Genomic DNA, 24,637 nt, shown 5'->3' on the forward strand with positions numbered 1-24,637 from the left:
CCCTAACCGCCAATAGATACCAGTCAGTCATTGCAAACAATACAAAGCTCTCATCCATATAAATCAAAATAAAAACGTCCCTCCCTGCAATAAACATTTGATAAGGACTACAACTTGAAGCTCTTAAAAAGACTCTTCAATACCCATCTACTTCCTTGTATGAAAACTCTGTGTATGTACTGTAGATAGCGTGGTATGATGTTGCAGTGTAATATACTCCAATATTTTCTTGCCTTTCTCCATAGTGGTATAAAGCAACTCCAACGCAGGGAGAGCCTTACTACTACAGTGAAGACAGGTCACAGACACGCTGGGATCTACCGTCAGTAAGTATTCATTTTTTTATAATATTTTGCTTGAATTTTATAGATCTTGTACATCATTCTCTGGTCTTCATGATGCAGTGTACAAAGTAACCTCACTTTTTGGCACCTGTCATTCCATGTAATTACTTTCCGATTTGGAACAGGAAATATTAAACACCAAGTATGCATGGTGTGTATGAATTGAGCTTGGAAAGCAAGAGTAGAGTAATTCTTTACTTTTGTATTGCCCCTTTTTAAATCCCAGACATCATGATAGTAATGTGATCATGTGGAAAGTAATTAATAGACACTTGTAATAATGAATGTATATTTCCTATAGATATTTCCTGTGTTGCCCAAAACTTGTATTGAATATGCAACATTGGTACGTAGGTTATGGATGTAGAATGAAAAGGAAGTAGGAACAAAAATATCTTCACTTTGCTGTGCATGCAGACAGAATGATACTTAGACATTCTCAGCTCAGGATTTAGAAGTAATGTATTCTTAATTTTTCCTTTGTCTGAAATATTCATCTTGGTGAATTTGTCATCGTCGCTGACAACGAATTTGAAGAGAACTCGTTTGTGAATGAGCAAATCTAGTTCTCATCGTTGATGAGTGATGTAAAGCCGATAGGCTGTAGGGTGACGGTGACTAACCGTATGATTCAAAGTGATGTGGATGATATGGGTTCATGTGAGTTATATAGAGAAAGGGAGAGAGAGAGAGAGATTGGGGAGGGGGGGGGGGAGAGATACTGACAGACATACTGACAGACAGAGACAGACAGACAGACAGAAGGACAGAGAGACAGAGAGAGAGACAGAGGGGGGGGGGGAGAGAGAGAAGGGAGGAGGGGTAGAGGAGGGAGAGAGGGAGATACAGAATACAAAGGTAAAGAGAGAGATTGAGTGTTTGGGGGGGGGGGGGCAGATAGAGAAAGGATGGAGGAGGGAAGAAGAGAATATTGAGCATATAAAGTGGCAGTGAGGGTGATCATTTGAGTGACAGTTAAACTACAGAGAAAGAGAGAGAGAGAGAGAGAGAGAGAGAGAGAGAGAGAGAGAGAGAGGGGGGGGGGGATACAGAATCCAAAAAAAGAAGAGAGAGTGTTCATAGTGTAGAGTGAAAGAGAGATAAGAAAGATAAGGGTAAAGAGAGAGGAAGGAAGGGGGCAGGTGATTGAGATAATAACTTAGAGAAAGAAAGAAAGAAAGGGAGATAAAGGGAAGTTCAGTTGAATAGGAGAGGGGGAAAAGAGATAAGAGAAATGGAAATGAAAGAGCAGGAGAGGACAAGAAATACAAAAATAAGACGGAAGACATGCAATGATAATTTGAGACTGTTGATTTTTATGACGGCTTCCATATACGGTAAGCAGTTTATCCATATATGCAATGCTTCCTGAAGGCTGATTTGAATATTTTCATTCATAATTTTATTGGGATTATGCAAATGATTATATTGGGACAGATTCAAGATGAGCTATTATAGTATCTGCTAGGAGTCGAAGGGGTGTAAACTTTGCATGTATGTAAAGTCAGCATCTGGACTATTTATGGGCAATAAATTTATGATTGATAATGATATGTGGAAAAGGGAATATGTAGAGTAGAATAGATAGAAACAAAATACATGTACTATTCTCAAAGTTGGCAAGAGAGAAAGAGAGAGAGAAAGAGAAAGAGATAGAGAGAAAGAGAGAGAGAGAGAGAGAGAGAGAGAGAGAGAGAAAAGCAGAAAAAGAAAAAGAAAGGTAGGGTGAAGGAGGAGAAGGAGGAAAGAGAAAGTGAGACAGATTATGAGAGAGAGAAGTATAGAGAATTAAAAAGATGGAGGGATACATGTAAGTAAGGGAAGTCACAACACATTAAGGTACATGTACCTCTAATTTGTTAAGAGCCAGAACGGCTTTAACTCATATCTTAACTCATATCGTTTAAAAGAAATTAGCACCCTTCTGCCTACCAACAGACGAGGTATAACCTTCAAGGGTACACTTCAGCTGAGATAGACCTGCAAAATCGCTTTTCCAGATTTGTGGCAAATTGGATCACGATCATCCTATCATTACAACCACCATCGAGGTGTGAAATTGTCTGCTCCAGGATTTTTCCCCAGACAAAATGTGTCATCTTTTATGCTGCCTAAATATTGCTGAAATATTTACAGTACACATATATTGTTCAGGCAGTATACTGTATGTGATTCTGTCATGTACATCTTCTGAACGTTCAATTCAAGACCTCCCAAATCATTTTGTAATTTTCCAGGGGTTAAGGCAATTATTTTGTCCTCATTTACCTACACATTTGCAGCAATGAAGTCCCTCATAATAGCATTTGATGTAGTATGAACCCTGGTTGTTAACTTTTAAATAACAAACCAACTAATCAACCAACAAACAAGTAAATAAACCTCAAAAGGGTAAACAAATAAAGAACTAAAAACAGCATGTTTTTAGTTTCCCATGTAATAAAATATGACTTCTTTATATCATTTTTATTTCATTTTTATTTAAAAAAATATATATGGGGGTGTCCAAGAATGGTAATGGGCGGGGGGGGGGGGGGGGGTATTCATACAATTGATGTCAGTTATATCCAACCATTTTCCAACTGCAATGAGCTCAAATTTTCAAATAGAAATAGAATATTTGATGCTTTTACTCATGAAAAATTAGTCAATTCTTCTTCACTGGAACAACATTTATGTATATATATACCTCAGTGTTCTTTTTGAATACGTCAAGTTGGGACCCTACAACCTTTCTTGTTCAAACTGCCCCCCCCCCCCCTCCGTTTTAAATGAATTGGACTGAATCATTGGATGTATACTGTATTGTATTTGTATGCCCGGTGTATATCATGGCTATGTGAAGTCATCAAAATGGGATCATGGTATTGTCATGACCAGGATATAAATGAGATAAGGGTGTGTTCCTACCAATGAGTCATTTCACTCCATAAATTCACAAATATTTACATCTGAAAATAAGTTTTTTTTATCACTAATGCATGTAAATTATTTCAATCCAAATGCTTTATGAATCTTTATTTAGAATGCAAAACAGAAAGGAAAAGAACCAAAATGGGAAACGAGAACAAAAATCAAAATCAAAATTAAATTTTATCACTGTTTTTGTTGTTGTTGTTGTTGTTGTTTTTGTTGTTGTTGTTGTGATTGTTGTTGTTGTTGTTGTGATTGTTGTTGTTGTTGTTGTTGTTGTGTTTTTTTTTTTTTTTTTGGGGGGGGGGGCATTTTTGTTTTTGCTACTTACTGTTCCGCACCATTATTTGAAAAATACATGTATGGACTGTGAATACAAACATTTACATGAATAACGAATTTTAGCTGTATCACCCTAGATCTGAACGTTGGTTGTGATCTCTGCATAAGAATTAAAAAAGACAATCCAAGAAAAAAACACCAACAATATTTCGAGGTCTTTAACTGATCACATACAATGTGGTGCTACAAAGAAGAAATCACTCTTGAATTCTAAGGAGATAGGTTTCTATCATGTAAACACTTGTAAGTTTCACTCTAAATGTCAATTGCATAATGTATGTTATGCTTACCGGTAGTACTTTGTGCATGTAGATTGCCTTGACCAAATATGGTCTTGAATTTTTTTTTAAAAATTCTACTTCCCTCTTCTTATTTGAGCTATTAACTGTTCCACAATTTTATTTTGCAAAATACATGTATGGATACAAAATTTACATGAAGAAACATTTTTTTGCTGTAACAGCCACACTGAAAAAGTCTGAAGGTTTGTTGTGAATTCTGCCTATGAATTAAAAAAACCACAACAAAACATTTCCAAGGTCTTTACTTACTGATCACACAATGCCACAAAGAAAACAATTCTTGATGTCTAAGTACTGTACACTGTATGTACAGTGTACATGTTTCTATGTAGACACTTGTGTGTTTCACTTTGACTGTCAAGTATTATGTTAAGTACTTTGTGCATAGATGTTGTTTTGACCAAATATGGTCATGGAAATATATACATGTATGAATATATGGTAAATTATATTTCCCTCTTTTTACTTTAGCTATAAACTGTTCTGTCTCTCATTTGAAGAAAGAATTTTTCTTGTATTACACTCTGGCTGAAGATTTGTTATGAATTCTGCCTATGAATTAAAAAAAATAAAATAAATAATAATAAACCACAAAACATTTCCAGGGTCCTACTGATCACATAATGCTTCAAAGAAAAAATAATCTTGATGTCTGAAGAGATAGGTTTCTATCAGGTAGACACTTGTAAGTTTCACTTTGACTGTCGAGTATTAACTATTATGTTTAGTGCTTTGTGCACGTATCTAGTCTTGACCAAATATGGTCATGGAAATATGCAACTATTGATACATTTTACTTCCTTCTTTTTATTTTCCAACTTCATGATCTATTCTTGATATCTTGTAAATGATGATTATTTGACCCTGCAAAGCTTCCATTTGATGTAAAATTGCTGTACCACATGTGTACCTGGACTCATTAGGCCTGTTTTCATCAGCCTGAGTTGGCCAAGTAGCCCGTTATTTCGGAACCGGGAAATTAGCCAGGTCATGAAATAGTGGGCTATTTGGCAGGTGAAGACGCAAAAGCAAGCTACTTGCTGGTGAAATCTTCCCGAGATACCTCAGGTCAGTTTGCAAGAAAGCTCGCTATTTGTGGTCCGTCTCCACTCGCCCGAAGACTCTGGAAGATTTCTCGATCCGGGCATGCACGTTAATCTTGAAGGGTCCATCTTGCACTACCCATGCGCGAACACTGAGCCAATTTCTCAGGCTCAAGTTTCAAGCTGATGAAGACGCGGTTTGTTAATTCGGGCTAATTTCCCCGAACCACAAAATAGCAGGCTATTTGGCCAACTCGGGCTGATGAGGACAGGCCTTTTTCTGCAAAAAATTCTATGAATTAATATGAAAATATTTAGTATGAAAATACTGACATTCTGATGCCCAGAAGGCCCTTTTCTAGTATAGGGAATTTCCCCTCTGGTCAAGGCTGTACATTTTGTTGGTGGTTGAAATACATGTATGCATGGAGTGTTTACCTTTGTTTTGAAAAATAAATGGTGTTAAATCAATAAAAAGGAAGGACATTGAACATTGCAGGCTCTGCATGACACAACAAAAGAATTGTTTATATGTTATGATAATTTAGATTTTTGGTCATATCCATGTATGGTGTGGAGGGGATAAGATGAGCAAAATGTATTCTCTGAGCGACATCTTTTAACACCCTTTTCTCTTTGGATTTATTTCTTGTTTCTGACTTCAGTGAATATTGTTGGTGTATTCTACTGGCCATTTTGAAGAAGATTTAATCAACCAAGGATACACAAACTTAAATGGTTTTATGATCTTTGAAATCTTTGAGCTACAATGGACTTTATATGGTACATGAAAGCGTATCAATCTCCAAATCATTTTTTGTTGTTTTTGTTCTTGATGCAAAGAGTTCTAGGTCACTGTACTATATTCAGGATACAAGCTTCAAATATTACTTCTACAAAGAGATACTGCAGTTTGAATACACTCTGATTACACATAAGAACGACACGCTGAATAGGCTGGTCGATGCACACATACATGCTCGCATTGCCAATCTGGCCTGTGTGGAGTTGTAATGTTATCCTTTGTTTTTTCATACCGGTACTCCTTAATCAAGTGTTAACCCATAAAAGCCTGGAAAAAAAAGATTAGATTGATTTTTATACATTCTAGCTCAAACTACAGGCGATTTGTACACTTTAAACTCGTGTTCCAGATCAGTCTTAATTTCTTCACCTAATCCATCACGTCTGTCATGACGTGAAACAGAAAGAGGAAATAGAGCATGCAAAAGTGTGGTCGTTGAAGCATGGTGGTATATGCTCTACATATACAAATGTTTTTACTTTTGCTTTTGGAGACATTGGCTTCTTAATACTAGCTATGTCCACACGGAATCCACAAACAATGGTGAGGAATCGCACAGGACTGAATCAATAGGCCTGTCCTTATCAGCTCGAGTTTGCCAAATAACCCCCTATTTCAGACTTGGTTAATTTTCCCGAAGCTCCAAATTGCGTCTTCACCAGATCGATACGCTCATCACAAACTAGCGCCGAAAATAAACCAGGGATTGGCGCATGCGCACTTCAGAGACCGACTGTACGCGATGTACGATCATCTTGCGGATTCAAGATTTGACCCGCACTGTAAAACATGTGTTTCAAGTACAGCTGTTGACGGCAGACCGCATGTGCTATGCTTCTGATCGTACACACATTTACATGTACAGTCTATTTACAAACGCGGAAAACTTGGAATCGTTTTGCATGGTGGGATCAAGAAGTTGACCCCGTATTTCAGTCTGATGAAGACGGGTGCAAATTAGCAGGCTATTTCCCAAATAGCGGGCTATATATTTTGTGGAACAAGACCAAAATTTCTCTGTATATTTTAATAGCCCGCTAATTGCAACTGCGGGCTGATGAGGACGCAAATTAGCTGGCTATTTTGAGATCGGGCTAGTTAAAATAGCGGCCTATTTGGCAAATTCGAGCTGATGAAGACAGGCCTACTGAGTACAGGCCTACTGAGTACACTTGTAAACTACAGGCCACGAAAGCATTCATTTCAATTTAGGTACTCATTTCTTGGGGAGAAAAGTAAACCTTCAGGTGTGTCTGACCATCCTTCAATCATGAGCTTCCTTATTTGTCTTTTCCTATACACTGAGAAAACCATTGAAAGGGGACTTCTCGGGTTGTAGGAACCATTCTTCCTTCAATACGTCACCACAAGTGGATGTCCTGTTTTGCACCTGGCAATATACCAGTGGGCAGTGGGAACCCCCGATTTGCTACTGTTTTAATGTTGTAATGTTACTCAAATTGTGGAGTTTGGAAGCGACTACTCTGTGACAATTCGGTCATTATTTTCAAGAAGGAAAGTCATTTTGCTCTGATCTGTTTCCTTGGACAGACTGTTCCTACAGTATAGGATTATTATACCATAAGCGATTCTGTCCTCTAGAGCTCATGCTGACATTTGGATGTTCTCCTGCTTCTGACGTAATGCAAATTGTCCAGTTTGGAAACAATTGCCCACCGACAACTTTAATCTGATCATCATTTTCAAGATTAAAATCAATTTTGGTCCCCTTCTCTTTATCAATAAATCTCTCCCAAGAACTCGTTTTCCACTTGAAGTTTACAATTTATGCTATATAGTATGACCTTTATATGATGACTACAATTCACAGGATTTTTTGCATTCAATATTTTGGATTGTCATTCCGAAACTGATAATATTCACCCTCTTCGTGCCTGCATAATCATCTAAGTACTTTACACTTGATTGGTTTAGATGTGGATTATGACATACTGATGTACATTAATACCTTTTGTACTGGAATGTACAATCAGCCTTTTAATACATAAAGGACAGTTGCTGGCTGTAATTGGATCCTTGTGAAGTTGTGAGCATTCTAGGATCTGTGTCAGCAAGATGAGTGTTTAATTTCTGGAAAGCTGAACAAAAGGAGTAGCCAAATGGACATTTGAGAATTATTTTGATAGAAAACTTGAGAAGGCTCGAGTCGATCGCTTGCATGAACATCCTATTGGTCATCAATTGGATTCTACTAGTAATTTTATTTTGTGAGAGGAGACAATGGCCACTACAATGTTAACATTTAAACCCCTTGCACAACTTGGGATGGATGAGCCAAGTCTTCCAGGTCATGTTTATGAGACCATCGAGGTAAGAAAGGGGGTGTTTTTAGTTTACTAGGCCTACCACAAAATATTAGATGGGTTTATGTTTATCGTTGTTATGGATTGCTTTTGTTTAATACCAAGCAGGCCAATGATCGAAGACCAAAATGTATAAATAGTATAATAGATAATATCAAAACATACGTAGAAAGAGGCGTTGCATAGATATGTGTACTTGAATATTTGTAGGACACATGCCCCAGTGACAAATTCCTCCAGGGGGATTTCATACATTTGAGCATAGATATACCACATTTTAACTCTCGACCAAACAATATACATACGTAACGCTAACCCTAACTCTAACCCCAACTCTAAACCTAACTCAATACCTGATCCTAACCCATACCCATCTATCTAGTTGTTGCTGACTTCCAGGAGCAATGTCCTATCAAAATCTGCTTACAGTTGTCATGCTTTTGCAGTGCTATTAAAATTTTTAAAAATCATTAAAGCACATAATTTGTCTGTGTCTAAGATTTAAAAAGAGGGCTATAAACGTTGTAAATGAGATCTGTACATAGAATTCAAGTATGATCCATAATCTCAAGACGTCACTTGCATGTATTCAGTTCCTGCAGCAGGAGATCAGTTGAGTTGCTGTAAGCTATGTGTGGTCTCTTTTCATGGTTGCATTTGGGGGAAGTCCAAGTTACAGATATGTCCCATACATTCATAGCATTATTGAATGTTGAACATCATTTTGTTTGATTTTGTTGTCCGAGTAAAGCTTTCGTATGGCTGTCAGCTTGATACAGCCATCAGATACTGAAGTCTAAGATGTGGTCAGTATTTAACTTTTGGGACAAGATATCTAGGACTCGCCCATCTACTGATGTATTGTTATTGTTGCCTTGGTAGAGTTCTTTATCAGTGTTTGAAGCTCGCTTCCTCTAAAGGAATACTGTAAACTGAACAAATATAGTCTTGCTCTTACCGGTAATGTGGATATTTCACTTATTTCAACGAAAGATGGCAGCTTTTGACGTTTTCAATCAGTTTACTCCATTCTGGAAAAGGGGTCAGTTCATCATCAGCATGATATTGTCTGCTTCAACCCAGAATGACAAACACTTAAAGCTAAAGACCAGTTATGGTCATGCGATTGCATTGTGAAAGAAACGTTGTGAAATCGATCAGAAAAGGTTAATCATCTAGCATAGATGTACTGCAAGGTTCTTGAATCATCAAAATGATAAGAAATTTGGCCAAGTTTGGCCAAGTCTTTATAAAGTTAGAAGCACTGTACACAGAAAGATGTATATGGGACTACACACACGTGCGCGACACGTGCATTTCATATCTCTCAACAGGCGAGAGATACACTAATTTACCAAATATATCAATTAGTAGGCGGTTTCCCGTCAACATTTTTATCATCATGTAATATTCAAAACATATTCCTTCACATGATTGGTAATAAGAGCTTCCATTTCATTTTTTGAAATTGGGGCGTTTCCAATACTGGTCTTTACCTTTAAACATTCATGTACTTCTGGCTATCACAATACAGTACAAGACAGTACCGGTATATGATCTCTTATCCAAAGGGTCATCCATAAATTTCAGATTTGACATCAAGAAAATGAGTTGTGTGATATCGTCTGTATTTGACAGTACTTGAAGAAAAGAAAAAAGCCATTTTCGTAATGTAACATACAGTAATGTAATGCAAATGCCTTCGCGAAACGCCTCATACAAATTATGTCATTCAGTTCTCCATATAAGACTAAATGTATCTCAACTGTCAGGATTCAATTTGCATACATGTACATTAGTTGTTGCTATGAAGGACAAACATTATGGCTTGCCCTACCTAACAACACGTAATATATGCAATTTTTATACTGACTATTGAAATGCAACTATTCGTAACATGTGAAATTGTGAATGAAATAATCGTATCGAGGCTCTTAATATTAAAGTATGAATTTGGTTACATTACGAAAATGGCCTTATTCTGCTAAGCACTGTTTTCAAGTTCAAGCTTACTTTAGGTGTATGACTGGAGTTGACCTGATTGATTGGAGGAATCAATCGCAAAGAGTTCCGATTTATCTAAATCAATTGCAAGTCCTCCAATCAATCTTAAGTTTGTAGTCTCCTATTTCTTATGTACATAGTTGCGATTGATATCAGTCGCAATTAAGTTGCAATTGATATCAACTCTTTGTAAGACGGGGCCCTGTTTATGACTAAGATGGATGGGTTTCTTTAGTGGGAGTTCCCTGGCTTCTTATATACCTGTATTGCAGAGATGTAGCCTGTACCCAGGCACAATTGATACAAACCCTTGATAATCCCTCTACATAAATTTGTGTCTATACTGAGTCTGGGGATAATAGACTTTGCTGCGTTTATCAACAGTCTGCGTCATTTGCATAAGTTTAAGGAAGTACTGTATTATATTCTAGCTTTCATTGTGGAATAGGAGTGACGCACATCATACATGTATTGAATGAGAGAGATAAATGGATAGAGAGAAAGAGAGAGAGAGAGAGAGAGAGAGATATAGAGGACAGAGAGATAGAGAGAGAGAAAGAGAGAGAGAGAGACACACACACACACAGACAGACAGACAGACAGACAGACAGAGATCAAATGAGACAAGGACTAAAAGAATACGTTTGCTATGTGGTCGGATGGACAGAAGAGTGGAAGGGAGAGAAAAAGAATGAGGAGATAGAGATATATCCAGGTAGAAAAAAAGAACAGAGATTAGAAGCATGGGCAGAGGAGAAGTGAGAAATGGGAAAGTAACTCAGAAATAAAGATTTAGAGGAGGATAGAGAGAAAGAGGAGGCAGGAATGAGAGAGAGAATGGCAGATTCGTTCATGAGATATTATGTCATGAATGTATTAAGAAAATATTGAAGAGAATACATCAAAATCATATTTCAGGTGTACTTTGAAAAATATGTATTGTATGTGTCATACCAATCTATTTCCTCATTGACATTCTAGATGCAATCATAAGTATGCAATAACACTTTTATGATTTGCATGAAAGGACATGTATATTAATTTTTATCTCTTTTCTGTAATTTACATGTATACATTTGATATATAATGTTGTATGTACATTTGATATATAATGTAAACTAATTGATCTATTTATGTACCCAAAGATTGTATGCATATACACACAAATTATGAACTTTGATTCTCAAGTACAGAGTATACATATTTATTTCCATTGTATTAGACTTGTGATTAAAAGTAGAAGGTATAGTCATTACAAAATACTCACAAAATCATATTAAAAAGCTTTGTTGCTTGGTCAAGAGGTAAATATTACTACTTAAAGCACTGCACCAACCTTATACTAATGTTATTTCCTTGATAAACAATGAAAATGTGAATCCCTCTCACACATGTTTGTGGTGTTGCAGACATAATGTAGTTTTTCTTTTCCCAGTAATTTAAAACATTATATGTGGAAAGTGTAATTATTTTAAATTTTGTTTACTCAGATAATTAAGATTCGTGTATCAAATACATAGAAATTTAATCATCTCATATTTCATCTGGCAGAGGCAACATTTCCTTGTTTTGTGTAAACAGTTTGTCAACAGATGATCAGTATAATATATAATATAAAGATCTATGGGGTTTCCCCAGAGAAGTTATTAGTCCATGCAGTAGGGGGGAACCCACCACTAATGGCAAAATAATTGTGTCCACTGCAATGCATTTCAATTAGCTCACCTAAACACATTAAAAGTCTAAAGAAATGTAAATACGGAAAATCAACAAAATGTGCATAATATGCAAATTAAAGCTCTGTTAATATGAAAAAAATACATAGCGCTATAAAATTGCACCAAGGTACCCGATTGAAACGATTCAGGTATTGAAACCAACATTTTCGGGGTCACTCAACATTATGAACACATTTTCAGATTGATTTAATAATTGGCATAATTTGCATATTATGTAAATTAGCATCCGATATATTTACATTTTCCCCATAATTTCAACAAAAAAAAGTATTTGATGAAAACAATGTAGGTGTTTAAACCAATATCTTTGGGGCCACTAGACATGATGAACAAGTTTTCAGATTGATTATACATGTACTGTATATATGAAGATGTAATTTGCATATCGTGCTAATTAGCCTCCACTTTACCCCCGCTTAAGTTGCATTTGGGGAAATTCAGGGATTTTTGCAAATTTTGCTTTCTTGGATCGCTTATATAAGACTTTAAATATGGTGTTCAAAGGGAGCTTACTGAAATGCATTGCAGTGGAATAAATTATTTTGCAACTAGTGGTGGGTCAAATGCTCTTTGACAGGGCTATGTTCCAGGTTTGCTCATGTACTAACCTTTATTTTTTGTTTTGTGTAGAATATTATTTTGTTTTAGCCTGTTCCTATTGAAATACCAGAATCATCCGTCTGAAACGAGATAACTTCTTTCTTTCGTGACCTATAGATTTACTCTTCTAACGTGCATTCTCTATTCACCTCTACCCCCACCCCACCCCTCACCCCGCCCTGTTCTCATTAACACACGTATCCCTAGGTGCCCTCTTCTCCTCGCCATCGCATGGTATCGGAAGGTGGAGGTCAAGCCGACGAGCCCAAGCTACCCAGCCAAAAGCTCCGCCAGGGGAAAGCGTCATCGGTGCGCCCTCATTCCTTCCACCCTCACTTACGGTCTTCCAGCCCCAGTATACCTTACGACGGCCGCTTTGTAGACGTAAGCTTTGACGTCGTCGTTGTGTGTGTATCTGTTTTGTCCTTGTCTCGTGCTCGCTTCCGCTCTCTCCTCTAAATGTATCGTTCCCTGGAAGTTCTGTGGCTTTGTCTGTCTGTTTGTGGTGTTGCTTACTCCTCTGGTGTTTAAAAGCTGAAAAGTATCGGTGCAATTCTGTCTTGATAGGCAGTACTAAATCTTGGCAAAAATAAGTACCGTAAACACATCGCTATACTTTCTGTGTAGTACTTCCTGCATAGCTAGCCCTTTTAAATTCTTTTTATTCCTAACCTCAACTGAAATATTTAAATATTTTCAAAACTCATACATCAGACTAAGAAAAGATTATATGCACATATCATAAGCTTTCTCCTCTGGTGTTTAAAAGCTGAAAAGTATCTTTGCAATTCTGTCTTGATAGGCAGTACTAACTCTTGTCAAAAAAAGTACCGTAGACACATTGAATATAAACAGGATGATATTTTTCTTTATGCTTCCTGCATAGCTAGCCCTTTTATATTCTTTTATTTCTAACCTCAACTGAAATATTTAAATATTTTCAAAACTCATACATCAGATGTAGAAAAGATTATATATGTACATGTACATATCATAAGCAATGAAAAATATGAAGGAGAAAGAAAACAGCAATTAATAAAGAAATGGCTTTTTTGGCTATATTCATTCAGTTTAACCTTTGATATGAATATCATACCAGGCCTGAGCTTCACTGCAGGACATTTAATAGTGTGCCATAATAAAGTTCACATTTCTATGTACATTGAGGAAATGAAGTGATTTAAATGTTATGAAAAGAACTTTCAGGCAATCTTTCTGGCACTCTTTTTTATATAAAAGGTATTTTAATGTCCTTTGGCAAGACATTAATCTACATTTGCCACCCTCGTCCAAAGTCATATAAATGGGTACCTGGCAGGACTTGCTAGAAACGCTAGAGCGCCGTAATGGCAGCCTTGCTGAAGCCGGGTAATAATTGCGGAGCGCCAGGAGTGTCATGAGGGCTAGACAAGAACCTGCTTTTATTATTATTTATTATCAAGCTTGCACTCAAAGCTTTCATTGTGTTGAATTTTATTATCAATACCACCGACTTATCCCATGTTCACGACACTGGCAAGCAATACCCCGTTTCACAAAACTTGTTATAAAAAGCAGTTACAAGAATTGTTGAAAGCCACTAAACCATGAAATGTGATTGGCTTTGAGCCAATTTGTCATACATTTTGTATTCATTGCCGCCTTTACAAAACAGGGCTGAGATATTGAAAATATCAAACCCCCCAAAACAACATTTACATGTTAAAACCATTTATGCTCCATGCTTCCTCATGAAATTTTCACTTGAATGCTGTACGCATTGACATTTTTTTTAAACACACACAAATTAAGTATTTCCTTTCAAGTCAAATTCCAGTCATTAGCTAACCTAAATTGATGTCACTATGCACCCATACTGATTTGTAGTAGAATGTATGTAATGGTTCTGAAAACCATTACAAATTCCACAAATATTTCAAGTAATGACAGGATAAATAATTCAATAGATTTAATAATGAAAAATTAACTGCTATTCTCACCACATGGCAGCTTGTAAACACAGTGCATAAAAAATATCTAAATTGAAGAAAAAAATCAAATTGTTTATCAAATTTTGTATTGTATTTTGAAGAAGTCATTGAATGAATTTTCTAACTTCTGCACATTTTGCTTTCAACACGGACACCAAGAGTAGACACATTGTCTATGAAAAACTTCATGGAAAGCTTATAAAACGGCATAATTGAAGAAAAACAAATCATATGTGCCCAAAACTACATGTAATTATTTTCCATTTCTCCTTTCTTGCATTCATATTTCAGTGTAAAAGAAGCTTGCATATACCAGCTACTCAGCAAAAAACAAAACACATAACAATTTAAAATGTATGTTGTACAGTTAAACCTGCTTTTAATAGCGACTACCACTATAGATAGGCCACCTGTGTATAAAGACCACATTTCATGTTTTCCTTGAGTGGTCTTCATATACAGGTTTCACTGTGTATGTATAACTTTCAATGTTTACCTGTTTACATCTGTGTTTTTCTCATATGAACATTAGATTCAATAATTTCTTTGATCCCTTTTATATGTCTAGGTGTTGTTTTAATGTGCTCATCTTTGTCTGTGTATCTTTTTTTCTTCTGTGTTCTTCTTTTGAACAATATCCAGAATCCGTCCCCACCTGTAACTAATCAGGTAAACTCTCCTTATTTTATTACACAGAAAGCACATGTTTAATCTATTGCATAGCTACATGTAGCTGTCTCACACACGAACTTACATGTACTTTAATATCTTGTTGAGAGCCAGAAAGATGTTAACTCATTGTTACAGTATGTGACTTTGATAGCCCTCTGACCCTAAACAGATGGTATAGACAAATAATCATTCAATACACTAAATGCACACTTGAATCGACCTATACCTATATGTTATTGACCATTATCTTTAAAATATCCACAGTTATGTATTCCAATCACTCACAAACTATCGCTGTTTAAATTGAATTATTTTCAGATTTTCTTTTTCTTTCATAGAGAGTTTTGAGTTTTTACCTCAGTCATAATGTTCAAGTTTTGTTGTATCTCCTGCACATTTGCAGAGATATTTTAAAATGTTATCAAACTAAATGCCATACATTTCTTTCTTTTAAATTCTGATACAGCTAAGAGTACAATTATTTTCTATACTCCTTTTAAAAGCCTTTATATTCTGATAACAACACTATACCAGACCTGCCAACCAGTACGATTTAGTCGTATTTAGTACGATTTTTAGAAGCAAATACGACTGTACAATTTTCCTTAATAAAATATGATTTTCAAAAAAAAAAAAAAAAAAAAAAAAAAAAAAAAAAAAAAAAAATTCCTTTTTTTTCCCCAAATTAATATTTTGTGTGTGCGTCCGCCATTTTCAATGGCAAAATGTCCATTCTGTCCTGTAAAGTATCCTACAAGTATCTCACATCGGCAATTTGGGGATGTTCATTGGTTCATCGAACAAACCAGTCATGACAAAATCATGCATATTCAACCAATGATCAATAAAAAAAATTCTTCCTGTAGGTAGAAACTGTAAGAGGCATTGATCCGCGTATCAGTCCATGTTTATTTTCAAGAATACAACTTTTGTCAGTAAAATACAACTTTTGGGACTAAAGAATACAGTTTTTGAACTCCTGAGGTTGGCAGGTCTGCTATACAGCATGTTTCACCATCACTTAAAGAATAAACACTATCTATTTCAAAATTATTTCTTTACTTGTAGCATATTCAGATAGGGAAATCACAGGCACTTAAGCGTTTTTTTTCTCTCTAATCAAAGTCCAAGTCATTTCATTTTATTGAAATATCTTGCAGCCTACAATGTTTATCGTAGCAATATTATATTTTGGTAAGTTCATTTAAAATTTAGTCTGGTAGGTTTACATGTACATTACATAATTTTGATTAACTTTGTAATAAAACAAATACAGAGTGTTTCATGAATAGTAAGCGCATCCTGGTGTATCGGAAGATGGAAAACGTGTGCAGGAAATAATACAACGAAAGGTCAACTGTAATGTGCAGCACAATAGTAGTTTTGTAGTTGATTTAGGAATAAAATGTCAAATTCCCCTAAATACCAAAAATAGAAAGATTAAAAAATGTGTGCAGGAAATAATATAATGAAAAGTCAACTATCCTGTTTTTAGGACGATAGTAGTTTTGTAGTTAATTTGGGAAAAGAATGTCAAATTCCCCTAAAGACGACAAACAGTAAAGGAAATGAGAGCATATTCACTACTTTGCACTTTAGAAAATATGCAACAGGTTCACGGCCTTGCACTTTTATAGAGTTGAATATATATGTAATACATGTGCATCATCAGACATGTTTATTGAAGAAGTGATATACATATGGATTGAAAGTGAAAATAGATTTATATAAATACATGTACTATATGCATGTATAAGGTATTCGTAAATTAGCACGTTGTAGATCTATCTGTAAGCATAATGTATAAATGTGTACGTTGTGAGTACCAGATTATAAGGACATGACACAAATACAACAATACAGGAGGGGGGGGGGGAATAAACAACACAGTGCCTGGCATATAATATTACAGATAAATGAAACAAAAGGTTTAAAAACAAATATATTTTGCAAGAGTAAATGTTGTAAACCTAATTTAAAAACATTCAGCGATTGAGATTCTTGTATTGATGAGGAAAGCGAATTCCAAATGATATGTCCTTGGTACATACATGTAAATAATTTTTGAAAAAAATGAGTATGCATAATTATGTGGCAAGCGAAAATCTGTAGCATTTCTTTTCCTACGACTATGAATATTGCAGTTTAAAGTAAAATAAGTTAAAGGGAGTGTAGACTGACAAGACTAAGTATCTTTCCCGTGGCCTGACTGAGTGCCAATCGGTTATAAAAACATACTACGGATGACGCGACAGCATTATTCACGTGCGTGCAACATACGCATAACCGAAGCGTGAGGAGAACTTTAGTCGTTTATGTGCAGTTGTCCAAAAGAAGTCGTAGATGGCGTTAACCAGTATTTGCCATGCTAGACCCCCTTTAAGAGATGATATGGATGTAAATACTGTTTCAACTCATTAGGGCCCTTCGAGCAAGCCAGTTAGATCTAAGCAAGCGATACAGCAGGAAAGACGCTCTCAGGAAATGAGATTGCTAACAAATCTTTGGTTTCCCCTCTCTAAGTAACACTGTAATACTGATATCACTTAAATGCCAATCTCAAACTGTTTTAGTATCAAATGGATACCAAATTGTATGTCCAGAATACAGTGTTACGCAAAGAACTGTTAACAAAGAAGTAATTCAATATCATACAAAACATATTAATAATGAATAATGATCTGATAAACATATACATGTACATGTAACATACCTTTGATTTAACAAAAAACTAAAATTGCAGTATTTTGAAGGGAAAAAAAAAAAATCAATTTTTATCTCAAATGGAATCTTCTATTGTCTCAAAATCATTAACATATCTATGCATAAATATAATCTAATTTGTATAATTCTCAAATTATGCATTTCTCTTATATTCTGCATACTTTCTGAAATGCTTAAAATTACGGCTGTCTTTATAAGAGCAAAAATTAAAATTGCTGTACCGGTATTACATTTTTTTAATGAGAACAGAGCATAACAAAGGAACAAACATAAAGTCCATATACTCATGCAATAGATTAAATCATGTTTTCTTTACGTCTAGTTTGCATACTTCCTCATATCCTTTAAAAAAACCTTCAAAAAATATGCCTGCCCTTATATGAGCAAACATGTTCATTTATTTGAATGAGAAAATATGTAAATGATGTCGTTAGCTGAGTGCCAGAAGTGGATCACCTTATGTTAATTGTATGGAGTTTAGCACACACTTTTGTTTGTTTTGTTGTTGTGTGTGTGTCTTTACAATTGAGTGATCAGGCATTATCTTCTTTCATCGATGCAAGAAGACAACTTGGTTTTGTGTTTCACTTTTTTACTTTTGGTAGAAGCACCCACTTCTAAAAGAACTCGGAAGTGACAAAATATAAAGGGATGTTGATTCATGAGGTGTTTAATTACTTGTTAGTTTTATCATTATTGGTTTCTTTTACTATGTGAACTGAAACTCAGCCACTCACTTGAAATACTTAAAGGTTAAGAACGCCAAAGAAAGTAAGCTAAGAACAAAGAATGATGAAGAATACCTGGTATGATGCAAGTCACTTTAGTTTGCTCAGCATTGTGAGCGTCTGTACAATAGCACCTGGCTTGAATGCTCCCTAGAGAGTGGAGAATGTGCATACATTGTGTGTGCGGGGAAAGCATGAATTTGATGACTAGGGTAACAAGCAATAGGCCGTTTTTGTAAGTAACCAAATTTGTATTTGAGTGCCTTGATATGAATAATTTCATACACCTATAACAAATAATTGTATTTCAATAATCAGAATGCAATTGCATATATATTATGTGTTGTTAGGTAGGGCAGGCCATACCATTTGTCCTACCTAGCAACGACTAATGTATGCAATTTGAATTCTGACCATTGAGATACATTTATTTGTAACGGGCAAATTATATCATTCGTAGGAGGCGTATGCATACATTTGGTTACATTAAGAAAATGGCATATTCCTTTTGTTATGCATACAAAATCAAGCGATGCTTGTGCTAGCTTTTTCGCTTAATTCTGTATGCTTTCAAAAAAAGCATTACCGGTACTGGTATGCCATGTTCATGGCCTATTAATTCAAAAAAAATTACTCGTTTGACTCTTAAGTGATGATACATTGATGCTAGTATTCTAATATAAATTGTGTCTCAAATATATTTATTTATATATATTTATTTATATATATTTTACAGGACTTGGAGTATGAAAGAAAGGTATTTGTTGTGCCCACTATCATAGATGTCCAACATACATGTACACAATATATACCGTCATTACCGTGCATCCACTTTAATACTAGAAGTACTACCTTTGGCGCCATCTCAGGTCAACCGTAGCAGTGTGGTCCTGTAACTCGCTGTCCTGTTGGTGACTCTGAACTCTACACTATACGTAGTTTAGAATTCAGTGGATTGGTACGCGCTGTTCGCAAGTTGACCATGAGATGGCGCTGTGCAAGTTCATCAGTTCAGTATCGCTTTAAACCCAAAGATTTTTTTTATCCATCTTAATTTCTTAATGAAAAGGAATCTATATATGAGTGTGGATTAGGTCGACTTATTACTCTCCTATCTCTCTCCTATCTCTCGCTCGATGCTCTATACCTTTCAAATAATAATATTGGAATTTAGTTGAAATGCCTATTTATTCCATAGCTAGTTCAGCAAAACATTCATTTAAACTCCATTTTGCATGAGAGTTACATGTAGGTAAAGAAACCATCAGATTTATGAATCACATTTATCAAATTAAAATCTTAAGCTAACAAATTCTGACAGTTAACAGTTAATCACATTTGCATCATTCCCCTAATGATTTGAGATCATTCATAGTTTGTCCAGCAAGATCATAGTACCAATGAATTCAGAGCAATGATTGTAAAATAGGGATCAAACCACTATTAATTCAGAGAAATCATTGTCTTTTACATTAAGATCATCCAACTATTAATTAGTTATAATAAACCAATTGATTGCATTAATACATTAATGACATACATGTACATGGACATCTGAATTCAGATTAAAAATAATTTGTCATATCAAGATCATTCCACTATTGATTGATATAAATCATGTTTTATGATATGAAGATCATGCTTCTTATGAATTAAAAAAAAAAAAAATCAGTTTATTGCATTAATGACATACCTCTATTAAATTGAGATAAATCACACTTTTGTCATAGCAAGATCATTCCACTTTTGACTCAGATAAACCGTATTTTACAACTCGAAGATCAAATCACTTATGAAATTATATAAATCAGTTTATGAATGACGTACCTCTAAAGAATTGAGATAAATAATAGTTTGTCATAAAATACCGCTTATGGATTTAAATAAATCAGTTCATTGCATGAATGGAATACCTCTAGTGGATTGAGATAAATAATAGTTTGTCATATCAAGTTTCATACCACTAATGAATTCAAATGAATCATGGCTTTGCCTTTCCAGTTTCCACATTCATAAACCTACATTGAATCACATAAATCCTAGATTTTCATGTCAAGACAATCCACTAATGAACTTAGTCATATCAAGAAAATGTTACATACATCTCACTCAATTTGGACATCAAATATCTTTCAAAAAGAAAAAAAAAAAAAACCCTGTTGAATCACAAATAAATATTTCCTACCTCTTTCCATGCACGCTTGGATTGAATAATACATCATTGAAATACACATTGCTTAATAACTGAAAAGAAAATAGCACATAAGATATAATAAGTGTGTCTTATTTTTTTCTAAATTGTATTATCAGAGTGATTCAGTGTTTTTCTTTGAGTTAGAATTAATATTGTTCAAATTAACTTCAGCACATTGATACATACTTCCTTTTACATTATGACATGATATAATTTGTAATATTTTTCTTCATTCCCTGCCCCCCCCCCCCTCCCAGTAAGTACATGTTCCTCATGGTTTTCTCATGCATATCTAACATATTAATTAAATTGTGAACCTACAAAATTGAAAATGCTTTGTCAAAAGAGTGTCGTATTAGAACCAAAAGAATGAACAAAATTATCTTTTATGTTTTTGAAATGATATTGCCCTTCAAAATAATGCTTTTTAAAACATATTTGAAAGTATTCTCCTGTAAGACTGAAATATTATACAGTGTATGAACATCAAAACTTTTAATCACTTTCGAACAAACTCTCTAGCAATCTTCTAAACCTAAGCTCTATTAATGAACTATGATTTTATGGAGGGCTCAACACTAGCAGGTGCCGGGACACACAGGCCCCCCAAACCTAATTTTGAAGTTTGTACAAGGGTTCATACATGCAGACTGTAAAAAGTTCATCTCGACCCCGTTCCAAAAAATGTGTGAAGCCTTGTTTTATGATTCAACATATTCATTTTAAAATTCCCTCATTTTACCTTCCCTTTAGTCATTCTTCTGATTATATAAACTAATGGAGTTATTTTCTAACTTGTCTTTCTAACTTTCCTCTCTCACAGAAAGATGAAATTAAGCGAAGATTTAATAATGTAAGTCAAAGAGGTTCAGGAAACATTTCCTTGAATCTTTCCGTTTAGAGTGGATTGTGTGTGTTTGAGGATACCATTGTGTTGTTTGATGAAAGCATATAACGAACAGTGGTTATTTCAGCTTGTGTTTTTATTGTCCCTTTGGAGCCAGAAGGGCATTAACTCTGTGTGAAGTGTTGTTTAGTTAATGTCGTTTTGGCTCTTAACAGATGATATCGTCTTTTGAGAACCAGGAGGCTTTGACACCGCTTCAAATTTTTCGAGTTAATGTCCTTGGCTCCAAACAGATGATGTACAGAGTTTGAGTTGTTTGTCGTCTTTTTGCAGTGGATAACTCATAACCGTTGAATTGTTAATAACCAGTCATACATGTACACATATGTTCATACCACACGTCTAACCAAGTTCCCAGCTCATAACCAATGGAATGCTTATACATGTATATTGTCTGTTTTAAGCCAGAAAGGTGTTTACCCATTCGTATACGTTAATACAGAGTTAATGCCCTTTTGGCTCTGAACAAACGATATATCTTTGCATTGAACATTTGAACTTAATCAAGTTGTCATGGATTTCATACACAAGCTATATACCAAAACATCTGTTGAGAGCCAGAAGGCTTTTCACCCAGTTTCCACTTATTTGAGGCAACACCCTGGCCTTCTCGCTCTTAGCAGTCAAGTCCAAGTCTCGTTAACATGGGAACAGCCCTTTCTGTTCCAAGACCCACGTCATCTTATTGGACCAGGGCCTTGTTTCATGAAACTTGTTATCAATAACAAATGCTAAACTTCTATGACAACTTTGTTCTCAGCCAATCAAACGCTGTGATTTCAGTAGCTTATAACAGTTATTGTAACCTGTTACTGATGACAAGTTTTGTGAAACAGGGCCCTGTTCTCAAGTAAGAACCTCTCAGAAGGCCTTGTTCTCGTGCCCTTGCTACATGTATTTATTTGCGTTGACTGCAATTTGTAATGTCTGATACAATTTGCTGAAGCGGTCTTTCATCACACCATTTCACAAGTGAATTAATATTTAATGGCACCACATTCGCCTTCACTTTTCACAAATATATATATACATTACATTCCTCACATCCTTATCTTGATTCAAACTTGCGCAAGTGTTTAAATTGCAAAAAGCACCAGTACTTGTATTTTAATGTCGGTCCAAAAGATAATGTAAACCAAGATTATTTGTATTGCAATAATGAGAATGCAAATTGCATAATTAATTGTTGTTAGGTAGGACAAACATCATAGCTTGTAATAACACCGGTAATGTATGCAATTTGCATGCTGACTATTAAAATACAACCATTTGTGACCGGTAAACAACATCATTTTTATTACGCACTTTACAAAGGCGCATGCAATGAATTTGGTTATCTTACGAAAATGGCCTATTCTGGACTTTGTCATAGTTTGGTTCTTTTGTGAATCCAACCATTAATAATTAATATAAACAGTACTGCTGCTTGGTTCCCAATATGGTCATTATGTAAGATCATATCTATTCATTACATGTACATCAATGATAATTTAGCCTAATCGGAGATGGCGTTTGTACAGATGACCCCCGAATATCCTCAGATCCTTGAAACATGTAGAAGTCCCATCACACCACCATAGTGATGAAGGTTCTTCATGAATACCTTTTGTTTGCCCTTTTGAGTCGAAAAATGTCCACCGTGTTACCGATGGTGTATAATTGATGATGATTACATACCGGTAGTCGTCCTGATGGGTTTTTATAGTCTTGTACAAATGACCGTTATTTGCTCATACACAGATATTATCTCTGTAGTGACATTTGCATGTACCCACAGACACAGTTCATACGTTTTGCTATTCACATTCACTTACATACATTTCACAAATATATACCTTTTATATTAGTCTGTATAATCTTTGAATAGTCTTGTTTATTCATGAATGTATTAAATTTTACATGTTTCTTCCAAGAAACTTTGGGTTAAGCTATTGATGTCACCTATTGTGTATGATAAAGTTACCATTGATGGAATTCACCTAATCTGTTGCAATGTCAGGTAGACCTAATGGTTTCAGGGGCTTGAAAACCAACCCTTGTTTGAGAAAGATGGATAAAATTTGTTTTTTGTATTTTAGTAAACTAAAATTAGTCTTTAATACTGGTGTGGTTTAGTGTAATCATTCTTCAAATACTCGTACCATTAAACCAACAATTATTGGCCGTATGGTATATTGTACTGTTTTGTTTTGTCTGTTGCAATTGCAACAACAGGGTTGTAACTCCACCCGTTATTTTCAAGCGTTGATGAACCCTTCAAATCAACTGTACATTACTAGGAAAATAATCTCCATTTTATTCCTTTGAATCATTTTATTAACATTTTAATATTAACACATATCATTTTTTTTCATCAAATGAATACAAACGTACAGTTTGACATTCATACTAATTAATACAACTTTATCATGTGGTTGACTTGCATATTATATCTCTTTTACTTGTTGCATTTTCTCAAATACTTGTAAAGGCTCATAATAGGCTATTAATGTTCTTACAGTGTTTGTTAACCAAAGCTTACTTTTTTAATGTTAAATATTGATACATGCATATGACTTCTCCATCTTTATGTTTCATTAACAAGAACTTGTTTGTGTTTTGTATACATCTTATTACAATCAATTCTTTAAGGGTTTGTTTCAGAATATAGTTCTTGTATGTTCTCATATTGTTTTCTTTCTATTCCATTGCAACTCTCAGTGCAAATATCAACTTTGATGTCTTTACAAAGCTCTGCCCACCAATAAAAGAACAACACTGTACCAAGCGAGGTCTAACATAATTTTTTAGCTGCCATCCCAGTTTTCTCCCCCATTTCTCCCTTTTCTTTCCCTTTTTCCATCAGCCTGTTTTCCTGTATGTTTATTGTTGTATTTATGTGTCTCTTTTTATATTGCAGTGTTATTGTTCACAGTTCTGACTTCTGAAATGTTCCTGTCTTTCATATTTTCACCTATTAAGTATATTAAGACTTGCTCACCTCCTTTTGTATTTTTCTAGACAATCTTTCTGCTCCCCTTCTCTCT

General features: G+C 35.1%; 1 protein-coding gene across 7 annotated transcripts in view; it reads left to right on the forward strand.

Annotated features, from left to right (window-relative positions):
- The window catches only part of LOC105445543 (rho GTPase-activating protein 27), a 73,491-nt gene that overhangs the window by 33,587 nt on the left and 15,267 nt on the right, over nt 1–24,637 (forward strand). For 3 of the 7 annotated variants that reach the window (XM_030990344.1, XM_030990338.1, XM_030990339.1), the window contains 4 exons: nt 246–326; nt 12,624–12,800; nt 15,029–15,055; nt 21,528–21,557. In XM_030990344.1, the coding sequence (XP_030846204.1) occupies nt 246–326; nt 12,624–12,800; nt 15,029–15,055; nt 21,528–21,557 (315 nt within the window). Of the gene's footprint in view, nt 1–245; nt 327–12,623; nt 12,801–15,028; nt 15,056–19,246; nt 19,268–21,527; nt 21,558–24,637 lie in introns of all 7 variants that reach the window. The other 4 variants (XM_030990340.1, XM_030990341.1, XM_030990342.1 and 1 more) reach the window with 4 other exon arrangements.

This window comes from Strongylocentrotus purpuratus, unplaced genomic scaffold, assembly GCF_000002235.5.
Source record: "Strongylocentrotus purpuratus isolate Spur 01 unplaced genomic scaffold, Spur_5.0 spur5_scaffold_19, whole genome shotgun sequence".
In the NCBI taxonomy this organism is placed as follows: Eukaryota; Metazoa; Echinodermata; class Echinoidea; order Camarodonta; family Strongylocentrotidae; genus Strongylocentrotus; species Strongylocentrotus purpuratus.